Source organism: Saccoglossus kowalevskii, chromosome 18 (genome assembly GCF_978046115.1).
Source record: "Saccoglossus kowalevskii chromosome 18, keSacKowa6.1, whole genome shotgun sequence".
Lineage (NCBI taxonomy): Eukaryota > Metazoa > Hemichordata > Enteropneusta > Harrimaniidae > Saccoglossus > Saccoglossus kowalevskii.
Window position 1 is genome coordinate 17,136,648 of NC_140658.1, and position 11,878 is coordinate 17,148,525.

The 11,878-nt window shown below is 32.7% G+C and overlaps 2 protein-coding genes across 2 annotated transcripts in view; both read left to right on the top strand.

Annotated features, from left to right (window-relative positions):
• LOC102805557 (uridine-cytidine kinase-like 1) overlaps positions 1 to 4,255 on the top strand; it is a 28,293-nt gene extending 24,038 nt beyond the window's left edge. The window contains exon 18 of the mRNA XM_085492655.1: positions 522 to 4,255. Within this exon, the coding sequence (XP_085348781.1) occupies positions 522 to 556 (35 nt within the window). The 3' untranslated portion in view covers positions 557 to 4,255. The remainder of the gene's footprint in view (positions 1 to 521) is intronic.
• A 1,376-nt stretch (positions 4,256 to 5,631) lies between these two features.
• LOC100378752 (peptidyl-prolyl cis-trans isomerase E-like) lies at positions 5,632 to 11,680 on the top strand. Its single transcript, XM_085493078.1, has 10 exons — positions 5,632 to 5,697; positions 6,696 to 6,838; positions 7,048 to 7,074; positions 7,549 to 7,630; positions 7,884 to 7,996; positions 8,507 to 8,633; positions 8,985 to 9,064; positions 10,501 to 10,606; positions 10,807 to 10,882; positions 10,990 to 11,680. The coding sequence occupies exons 1-10, from the start codon at positions 5,667 to 5,669 to the stop codon at positions 11,126 to 11,128; spliced, it is 924 nt and encodes a 307-aa protein (XP_085349204.1). The 5' UTR covers positions 5,632 to 5,666; the 3' UTR covers positions 11,129 to 11,680.
• The last annotated feature ends 198 nt before the right edge of the window (positions 11,681 to 11,878 follow it).

An 11,878-nucleotide genomic window follows, 5' to 3' on the forward strand; every position in this document is an offset into this window, starting at 1 on the left:
TGTTCATGTGTTCAATATATCTGAATTATAATCGATGCAACTATTCATTGATTTGTAGTTTTATTGGAGATGTGATGTGATGTGCAGTAGTATTTATCTCATTCATTGACTTAACCACTTAAATTAATGTAGGGATGACATCATTGTATTCGCCTTAGAAGAACCTCCAGTGTTTTTCTTTGGCCCGTTTTCAAGCATGAGGGTTGTAAACCACATGTAACACCTACCAATAAAAAAACATTATGTTAAAACAAATTTTGAAACAAAATAAATATAACGGGTAGATATAACTGATATGCAAATTAAATTACACTGTTTATACGAATGCACTACCATATTTGGACATTTACATGTTTGATGTGAATTTGACTTTTTCTTCGATGGAAGGAAATGATAATGAGTAAATTTGCTAAAGTTAAAAATGTAGAAAGTGTTCTCTTATTGGCTAGATATTTCAAGTGTTACTTAGCCAATGTGAAACAGTTTTATACCACTAACGTATTCTTTATCTATTCTTGCAGGTAATTTTGGTGACAGATATTTTGGTACAGATTGAAGAAACTAGAAATATTTAATATTACTGTATTTTACCAGAGGTACATTACTTGGGGTTTGCAACAACGGTGACATGATACCAAGATCCCATCACAATCTCGCTCTCGCATAAGCGTTCCAACTCAGAAAAATGCGAATGCGCATGCCCGAGGTAACTAGGATACTGGGATGTCCAGGTGGATCAAAATAGCTGCCCACGATATGACAGATTACGAAAACTATATTTTCTGTACATTTTCGATGTATTACATTTTTCACTACGATCGCGGCAAGAAAAGTTTTATTTTTTCATTACAAACCTTGAACATTGATATGTATCATATCAGAAGGTCGTAGCCTCAGTCTCGCTATCTACGAGAAGAGACTTGAATGGGATCTTGACATGATGTCACCATACAGTACTATGCGAGTTGCAAACCCCAAGTAATGTACCTCTGGTTTTACTTATCCTTTGTACCCTTTCCTACAAAACCTATAACAAAATGTTGATATGACATGCACATAAACTCGTCTTCTTTAACGTAGATGGGAACAATTGTGTCCTCCGTGTAATAAGTAAAATGTAGCTTGAAAAGATATTCAGCCATTGTCCAAAGAGCATTGTAAATCAGCAATGCTGATCAGTATTCACACTGTTCACGGTAAAAAACAACTCGGAAATGTCTTGCGCAAACAATAAAAGAGAGAATGGCGCCTTGGACTCAGACAGGTATACATTGTATCAAAAATGTTTAGGCTACAGTTATAATGTTTTGATTAGTAGTGATAAAATCAGTGGCAATTTTATTAGGTACTTGCTCTGATGTATCAACATTTACCACAATCTGATCGTCCAATGTTTAGTGAAAAAGATTGTAACTTTGAATGATACTATTATATTTGTAGGTGGGGTAGGGTCTATTATGGTGGGCCATTTTAATAATATTTGATATATACCTCCTACCCATATATTCTGAATATGGTATCGAGTTACTTTATCTAACTTTAACCTATTCACCACCAGTTCCCTCTTTTCATTACAAATTTACAAAATAGCCCTGTGTATAGTCTGCACTTTCCTTCAGAAGATTTAAACAAAAAATTGCTAAATTTTTTTATTAAAAACTGAAAATTGACCCAGATTTTGTCCGTTGGCTCCAAAATTAGGGTTCTTTTCCAGAAATATTAAAGAATATGAGACAAAAATTGCTGAAAAATGTGGACGAGAATGTCTGGTGGGGAATTTGCATATTCTTGTATTACACTATAGATTCTAGAATTGACTGAGATAGATAGGAATACTTACTGTCATCTCATTAGTAAAACAGTGATGTAAATTGCTACATTGCCAAGAGGATTATTCTCACTATGACATCAACTTTCCAGTATTTATATTATTTTTTCTTTGAATCTATCTCTGCTATCCTGCTGTGAGCATGCTCTAACTCAATTTGGTGATTAACCAAATTTTATTTAGTAAGTTATCTATTTCTCAAAACTGACTTTGTTGTATTGGGTTGATATTTTTGACTCCTGTGTGCGAAGCACAAAAGGGAGTCTTTGCAGTTACCCTGTCTGTATGTATGTATGTATGTATGTATGTATGTATGTCACTTTTTTTGTTCCACCGTTATCTCAAGAACCACTAATCAAATTTTGGTGAAACTTGGTACATAGATGCTCTGGGATAATGCGCAGAGTTGATTAGGTTTTGGTAAAAATCTATGAATATTAATTACCTAATTTGCATGATAATTAACTGATTTTAAGCTATGACTGTTCCACTGATTTTTGAAGAACCAGTCATTGGATTTTAATGAAACTTGGCACATGGATGCTCTGAACTAATGCGCAGATTTGATTAGTTTTGGGTAAAAATCTGTTAATATTATTAATTACCTAATTTACATAATGATTAATCAATTTTCGGCTTTTCCACTGATATCTCAAGTACTAATCATAACATTTCAATAAAACTTGGTACATAGGTGTCATATGACACTGCACAGACCTGATAGTTTTTAGGGTAATATCAGTACATATTAATTACCTAATTTGCATAATTAATTAATTTTCAGCTTTTGATATTTCGAGTAGTAATGATCATGTTTCAATGAAACTTGGTACATAGTTACTTGAGGACTGTGCAGAGACCTAATTAGTTTTTGGGTAAATATTTGTGCATATTAATCATCTTATTAGCATAATTAGTTAATTTTCAGCTTTTCACCTGATATCTCAAGTACTAATCATCACATTTCAATGAGACTTGCGACATAGATATTCTAGGACTATGCAGAGACCTGATTAATTTTGGGATTAATAATTGTGTCTATTAATTACCTAATTTGCATAATTAGTTAATTTTTTGCTGTTGTATGGCTGTTGCACTGATGTCTAAAAACCACTCATTGGATTTCAATGAAACTTTTAAAGAGTACCCATCACATTTCAATGAACCTAAGACTATGCACCATGCTTCTTAATCACCTAATTAACATAATTACTTAATACTGATATCTCAAGTATTGATCATCACATTTGAATAAAACTTGGTCCATAAATGCTTTAGGACAATAGACAGCCTGATTAATTTTGGTTTAAAATCTGTTCATATTAATTCTCTAATTAGCATAATAACTAATATTTTTTTGGTTCTAATCACATTTCAATGAAACTTGGTACATTGTGCAGACCTTATTAATTTTACACTTAAATCTGTTCATATTATTTACCTTATTTGCATAATTAGTTTTCAGCTATTCCATCAATATCTCAAGTATAAGTAATTTTTAATTAATTTTTAATGTGTCTCTAAAACTCTCAGCACACGGGAGTTCTTTCCAAGCTTTCTTTGATTTACAGTGAAATTCATCAAGATTTTGTTATTGAGATTGCACGAGAGTTTGTAAGAACAGAACAACTGATTACCTACTTTGTTTCAAAATATTGTAGAATACAGACAGACTTTGTCTACAATTATTTGCATAATTTCTATGTGTATCAAAAATGAAATAAAATCCTATAGTATGATTCTAAGCCATAATTAAATTAATGAATATATATATATAAAATGAAATCAATATAGCAAATTGTGGGCTGTTTTATTGTGGCAAGTGGGATTTAATGCTTATATTGCCCTGATTTGTGATAATGCCCTAATTTGTGATTGGTTGAAATGTACTATAGATTAGAAACCAATCAAAACAATTATTAAATAAGCTTTATACTGTATTTGCTCTATTAGTAGCATGGCCCCTATGTAAATGTCGGGTGTTTTCATCGTCAAAATATGTAATTTTGTAATGAATCAAGTACAACAAATGCAATATATACGCGATACTTTTGCTGATGTACTACTAATGGATCAAATACAGTACTACTGTGAGCAAAAATAAATGAAGCTCAAATATAGTTTGCTCATTGTTTTTTTCTCCTTTTCTTTAACGATACTGCATAATGTACTCATGTATAGCAATTTTGTAAAAGTCATGGTGTGTGTGACAGAAATAGAAACTCGTCACTGAGTCTATTCGCAAATCTGTTGTTTATCTGACAGTGAAGTAAATCAGTTTATAGGCTTTCAAATATATTATTTATTGTCATATATGTATTCCACATTCACTTAATCACAAGCACAAAAGTATGTCTGTGTGGAGAATTTTTATAGTGAAATAAACTTTTATTTAGAAGACAAATAAAATACATTTTTATCATGAAATTAGTTTTGTTGCATTTCTTCTCTATTTGTTAGTGACATTAATAGATATTATGATGAATATTAAAGCGGGATGCTCGTTACATGCGCCCGCACAGTCCCAAGCGACGATAACACGCGCTAAGACTGCTAAGACTCGTGGGTAAAGACTTGTTTGTAAACAATGACACTCTATGGCCATCTGACACGCACGTAGGTGACGCTTTAAGTGTATTCTTTCGGAATTGAAAGAATCAAATGTACCAAACACACTATGAAACCAAAAGCTATTTTGAAGTATGAAGAACTGATTGGTAGTAGGTTTACTGGGATTAAATTATGCAATTTGTATTACTGTTCTGTTTGCTCATGTACTGTAAGACATGTTGAACTAATTACATGTCATTTTAGGGAATGCATAAATTAACAGAATCTTACGTAAAAATGAGTTACAGTGGTAGAAAATGCTTGTAATTATATATATTCTCAATACAAGTGCTGGGAAGAATGTTTTCATACTATAAGCTGACATCGATGAAAAAGCGGAGCAGATCCTATCGTCCGTCAGCAATTATATTTTTAAACTTCTTCTTGAAAACTTGATAGCTCCGATGGTAGCAATGCACATTTCAATTAAAGAATTAAAGATATTACAAAATGGACAAATCTGAGAGGGGTCTACCTGAAGTAACTACATGTATATGTATAATTTCAAAGCAATGCGACTTGCAGTCTTTAACAAAAAGTCGAAAATATAATTTTTTACCAAAAATGACATAAATATTCACCAAAATTAAAGATACAACAAGTAACAAAGTAATCAGGCTTTTAGTTTTAAAGAAGTCTAAAAAGTTGACACGGACGACAGACTTGTATGATAAGCTCCACTCGACAAAGTCAATAGCGAACCTAACAAAAAATGGCCACCAGTAGGCCAATTTGGATCAAATAAAAAATGACGTGGATTAGTAACCCACCATGATACCATTCAAGTTTGAATGAAATCAAACAATTGATAACTTGTTTAAATGTTTGTGTGTGTGTGTTTTGAAAAAAAAAATGCACATGCATATATTCTATTATAACTTATCTTTCAGCGACCTTGAACAAAATAGGTTCAGGTGCGTTCAAGATATGACAACTAACGGTCGCACGGACAGACGGAACATAAGTTCCTGTTTCAGGAACAGTGCCACGAAAGTCTAAAAATGTAGAATCTTTTGTTTTCTAAAAATCGTTCTGGTTAGCGCTCTCAGTATTCATAACTAAACTCTTATTTAGCATATATATGAACATAATATCCTGAGTCTCGTTAGCAAATAATATTCTTCGCGATGTGTATCATTTTTATTGCTACCGAAATTGGTAACAAATCGGGACTGAATGTTGATAGTAACCCAAGTTTGTCCTTGGGTCATAGGTCATAGGAATCAAAATGGCCGCCAACAAGCGTATTGTTTACGTCGGTAAGCACATGAGAGTTTTCTTGTATTTGATGTGGTTGTTGTTTATTGATCAGTTTATAAGTTAACCTAGTAAACTTCCAAATGTTATTCCTTTCAAATTTGAAAAGATACAAAAGGATTAATGTGAAATCTGCGTCGACTCCACGCACGTGTAATGGTTTTAGAAGGGAACAACTGACTAGCCCGGCCATTCAGTTTCAACTGAAAGAGTTTAGTACCAGGGCAACCAAGAAGAAGTGACTTGAAATTACATTTTCTTGGTAGTAGCTATTTCTAATCTGTCTATATGGGTAGACAAGCACTATTGCACAAATACAATTCGCAAGTCCAAGTACAGATGTACAATGTATACTTTCGCAAAATTATTTTGTCAATGTCACATGTGACGTCACTGAGCCCCAAAATGTTTAGTGCGGTTAGTAAGTTTGTGTAGTGTGTTTGCTACAAGTATCAGTCACACACAGATGTTTCAGTTTGTCTGTCATGTACGCCCAAATCGAAAATTCCATTTATTTCATGTGAATACTTTATTTTCGCTTGGAATAAATTTTCGCTGAAGGACTGATTCAGTAAAAATAAAATCCAGCAAATATACCTTTTTTTCCTATATTTCACATTCAACTCGCCAAAAATCTGTGACAATAAATTCCAAAAAGTCTTTTGAGCGAAAATTAGATCCAGCTAAAATAAAGTATTTTACAGTATTTACATGATCTGGCATGAAATAAATGGAAGTTTGGATTTGGAGGTACATGACAAACAAACAAACAGTACTGGGTATGTCTTATTTTTACCACAGATTCGTGCATCTCTCTCATTTAAATTTTGTGTAGTCATTTTGCATACAGGTACCACCTAGGCTATGGTGGGATAGGGAAATTTTTGTTCACTGTTTCATAGAATGCTTCAAAAAAAAAAAAACCAAACCTTACCAATGACAATGAATGTGTTCTGAAATGTATGCAAATTAATCAGATTATCTTTGATTACATTTCCAGGAGGTTTAGCCGAGGAAGTAGATGAGAAAGTGTTACATGCAGCGTTCATACCGTTCGGTGATTTGGTTGACATCCAGATTCCTTTGGACTATGAAACTGAAAAGCATAGAGGATTCTCATTCGTGGAATTTGAAAATCCTGAAGTAAGTTCAGATAAAGCAGAATCCAATAAATCCATGTTGATCCTTTACACAATAAAAATGTTGCTTGAGAATCCACCTTAAAATAAATGTATTATTAGTTTGCTGTCCAAAAAATTGAATTTTTCACTTTAGTATTTCATAGATTGTAATAATTAAAAGTTTTATTTTTTTAAACATAATTGCAATTATTCACTTTTTTTTTTTCGTAGGATGCAGCTGCTGCAATTGATAACATGGTATGTTGCTATGGAAACTGTTGACATACAGTAATACTAGACTTGTTCTCTCAAACTACGTTTATAGACATGTGATCTGTGTCATAGTTGAATGTTACTGGAAAAGTCAGGATTTTCAATTTCCTAACATTGTGGTTTACATGTTTTCTTTCGTCAGAGATGATTAGTGACGTTATCATTACATTTGTTTCATTATATAGTCAGAACAAGAGCTTATTGTTTCAGATTCATGTTATCTACGGTACTTGCATGACACTTTGCTGCTGTTGTTGAAGTCTAATGCATTTTGGAATGATTTTGTTCAGCGAAATCCATAGAAATAGATTATAATCGGTTTCACATTTATTTTCAAAAATCATTAAAAATTGTGTGTACAATACTTCGCAAACCTTATCAAGTGAAATTTGTCATATTATCTGCTAATGTAGACCAAGATTGTCACTAGTAACCATGGTGATTCTTTGTATTTTATAGAATGATTCAGAGTTGTTTGGTCGAACAATTCGGGTCAATCTGGCAAAACCCATGAAGATAAAAGAAGGTGCCAACAAAGCAGGTATGACTAAGTTGATTTGTTTTGTACATGTGTAGTGTAGTGTTAAAACTAACTTATTTTTGTATCAAATGTCACTCAAAATATAATTTGATTAAAAAAGAATTTCTCCCAAAAATTGCTGGCAAAAAAGTTAAAAGTTTTGAATGTTTTGTTGATCGTGTGGTATACTGCCACCAGTGTTACATATTGAAGATTTTTTTTTTTTTCCTGCCCCTATCTAACCATACTAAAACCCTGAATGTTTGCCCTACAGTCTGGGCGGATGATAACTGGCTGCGAAAACATTCCGGGGCGACATTGAAAGATCAAGAGAAAGATGAGGGTGATGGTGATGGTGAATCAAAGAGTAAAGGAGATACTGATGAGGTGAGCACAACAAACTAATTTTCTTAGTAGAATTTTAGAATTCTTATTAGAAATTTAGCTGCCTTTTCACACTTCACACATATGTTACCAATTTTTGTGAATTTTATGCAATGTTGTTGTCTACACAGATATCATAAAATCTTAAAAACGCAATAATTTTTAGGAGTGAAAATTAAACGGCTTAACATGCATAGTCAGATTTTCTGTAATCTGATTTTAAATGGTAAAATAGTGTTAGCCCTATTACCGAATGGATTCTTGGTTATGTATTAATGAATTTGCATTCAAACTTGGTTACACTCAACGCAGACTGTCGACAGTTTTCAGGCCTAATAAAGAGTCACTTATATAATTACCAGTATGTGTTATTGACACAATGGATTTATTGTGTTTGTTCACAACCTTATCAGTGCCTAAGTACTGGATGCTTGCCTGGAAGCAACATTAGATTGCTGTATGTCGCAAAATGCTTGTTTGGTGTCTAAGATAATAATGGTTTTATCATTCCAGGCATCTGAGAACACAGCTATGAAATCCAAAGCTAATCCACAAGTATATTTTGATATTAAAATTGGGAATAAAAACATTGGTAGGATCACTATATTACTCAGAGCTGATGTCGTTCCCATGACAACAGGTGAGTGTCAATTTTAAATTTAATTTTATGGTATACACTTCACTGGCATTAGAGTTATGCAGCACTTTTGTACGCTCTCTCTGCCACGGGCTTTAGAGCTCTGCATCCAATGTAAACAAAGGAAAGTGTTTAAATGTGAAGTCTTGAATGTCAATGTTGGTGACGTTGTTTAAAATCACCAGCTGAAAGCTTCCATGGACATGGACAAAACCCTTTTTGCAAAAAATTTGAGAATCACTGACTTGTCTTGATACAATTTTAATTATGTTGTAAAAACCTATAAGCATGTTCTGTGATGTTTTTATATGATAATCTTTTTCCATCGATTAATCTCATTTTTTTTTTTTTCAGAAAACTTTCGCTGTCTCTGTACACATGAAAGAGGTTTTGGTTATAAAGGAAGTTCATTTCACCGAATTATCCCACAGTTTGTATCCTTTGATCGTATTGTTTAATTTGTTACGAATTCAAATTGAGGTATACCAGTCATCAGATCTCAAGCCGTGCAGTGCAGTTGAACAATGTCATATCTACTACCAGTAATGACGATTCTACGGTGTACTGTAAATTACTTTATTTTCACATGTAATTAATTTTTCACTTTTGTGAATGAAGGATTCAGTTAAAATAAAATCCAGTGAATATACCTTTTTTTTCAAAATTTTACATTCAACTCATCAAAAAAACAGTGAAAATAAATTCCAAACAAAACACCCAAAAAGTATTTTCAGAGAAAATAAAGTATTTTACAGTACACTATTTTTACTGTGATACATATACCGTATTTGACTTGTTAAAATTGAAGGTGTTGTAAATATGTGTGACTTTGGTGTACATTCTCATCAAAACAAACTTGTTTTTGTATTTGTATTTGTATTGTATTTGTATTTATTTATTTTTCATATGATACTATTGGAAATGTGATTTCAATTAAGTGAAAATGTTATAATAATTTCATAATCAATCTAACCATCTGCAAGGACATTCATTTTATTTCTTAATAAACTGTACTGTAATGTCAAATAAGCTTTATCTGTCATCCATTTTCAAAATGGCTGCCAATAAAATGTTTCTATAGTACATTAGGTGCCCTCTCAGAAGTACACGAATGGTCATGACTAACATTTTTGGGGCAGGAATTTGCTGAAATTATTCTTTATGGCTTGTTTCAATTGCAAAGAAAAAATCTGGGGTGCTTGAACAACTGTTGGCATAATTTTCCCATTGTCAAATCTAAAATGACCACCAAAGTAGGATTGATCGATATATCAAAATGGCTGTCAGTGTTTCCATGGAAATATGTTCAAGTATTGTAAATTTTTATTTGTTTTTTGTCATTTTCTTGATGTCATTTTTCTGCTCAATATCAGGAATTTGTTGTGTTTTTAGAATATCCACATTTTTTTCTAGTAAGCCATGTCCTGCCACAGGAAGTTACTTAAAAATGAGCTTTTCCACCTACATGTATGTTTCAATGGGAGTAGTAGTTTGTACCCTGTGAATGTCGTAATTATTTCTCTCACAGTTTTAGTGCCACATTTTCCAAATTTATGTACCTTTTTGAATTTTAAACAAAATGGACATCGTTTCCCATTAGATACAGGTCTTGCTCAAAATTTTGGAAGAAAATGAAATTTTAGAAAAATTTATGAAAAAGTGCAAAATGAATGACATTTTGGAAAGAGAATGACTCTGACATAAAGACCCACAATGTAAATCTTTGCTTGACTTACAAAACTCTTGTCAAATTAAAGGACGATAGTTTTGAAATACTAAAAACAACCACTGATTATCCTAGTTTGGTTTTACTCAAGGTAGGTTACTACTGCATTCCTTGGTTTATTTTTTCCATGACTGTTAAATGTAGATGTGTCAAGGAGGTGATTTCACAAATCATAATGGAACTGGTGGGAAATCAATTTATGGAAAAAAGTTTGAAGATGAAAATTTTGTTTTAAAACACACCGAACCTGGTAAGTGTCAAAAAAAGGGCTGAACCATTTTGTAAATACAGGAGGGGCAATGAATGGATTAAATAAGGAGTGAATCATGTGTTAATATAGGAGGGGCTATGAGTGGACTGAGTAAAGATGAACCATTAGGTAGGGAGTATATTTGCTCATTTCCTTGATTTGTAAAATGTACTTTATTTTAGCTATTGTTTTATTACTAGGTATCCTATCGATGGCAAACTCTGGAGTCAATACCAATGGATCACAGTTCTTCCTCACAACAGAGAAAACAGATTGGTAAGTTGAAGGTGCCTGTTCAAGGCCCCCTAAGATCATAGTAATTTGTATATGAAGCATCCTAACATGTGGATCGCAAATGACACAATTTTTTTGTCTTCTCATAGGTTGGATGGAAAACATGTTGTATTCGGAAAAGTTATTGAAGGAATGGATATAGTCAGGAAAATGGAAGCAGTGGGATCAAAATCTGGGAAACCCACGCAAAAAGTTGTTATTGCAGACTGCGGAGAGCTTGTATCATGAACAGACAGATTTTATGAACTGTACTTATGTGACAAGTAATGATGAAATGGAAGGGGAGAATGCTTCAGAATCCTTGACCTGATTTGTTATATTGAGCAGTTTGTTCATCTCCGTTCGAATGCAGTCCGAAAACTAGGACTCATGGATTGACCTCTATGTGTGTGTGCATCCAAACCTGTATCTTGGACAAGCCTGGGCAAATCGCATTAAAATTTAGTACAATTTGTACATATGTTGAACATTATTGATGGACATCATTTTGTTTTTTTAAGATCAGATATAAAATGGCCGATTGCTGGCCATTTAGTTTTAAAGAATGCTGGTCCTGAAGTAATTTCTCTGACTTGCCCTGACCATTCAAGTTCTGACTGTATACATTTCTTAAAATTGATAACTTGACTGGACATTCAGCATTTCTAATGTACTAAATATGTGTAACCATTCCAATATACTGATTTTCACAAACAAACGTGTTGAAAATACAATGATATTTAACATCAATCATGTTATTAATACTTAGTGCCAAGAAATTAATAAATCTTTTTGTTTTTATTTTGTTGTTTTGGTATTTTTTTTCTGTTATTGTCTGTAAATTACAGTGTACTGATTCATTTGTTATATTTCAGACAAAAAACAGAATTTGCTGTCTATCTCTACAGACAGTGATGGGTGAAGTTTAGCTTTACCATCACACATTAATAATTTCCAGTTTTGGTATACTGCCCTCAATGGTTTGGTACCCATGTCACG

Coding starts and splice junctions, on each gene's coding strand:
- LOC100378752 (XM_085493078.1), top strand. CDS start 5,667: ATGGCCGCCAACAAGCGTATTGTTTACGTCG. Junction 5,698..6,695: donor CAAGCGTATTGTTTACGTCG/GTAAGCACATGA, acceptor TTACATTTCCAG/GAGGTTTAGCCGAGGAAGTA. Junction 7,075..7,548: donor CTGCTGCAATTGATAACATG/GTATGTTGCTAT, acceptor TGTATTTTATAG/AATGATTCAGAGTTGTTTGG.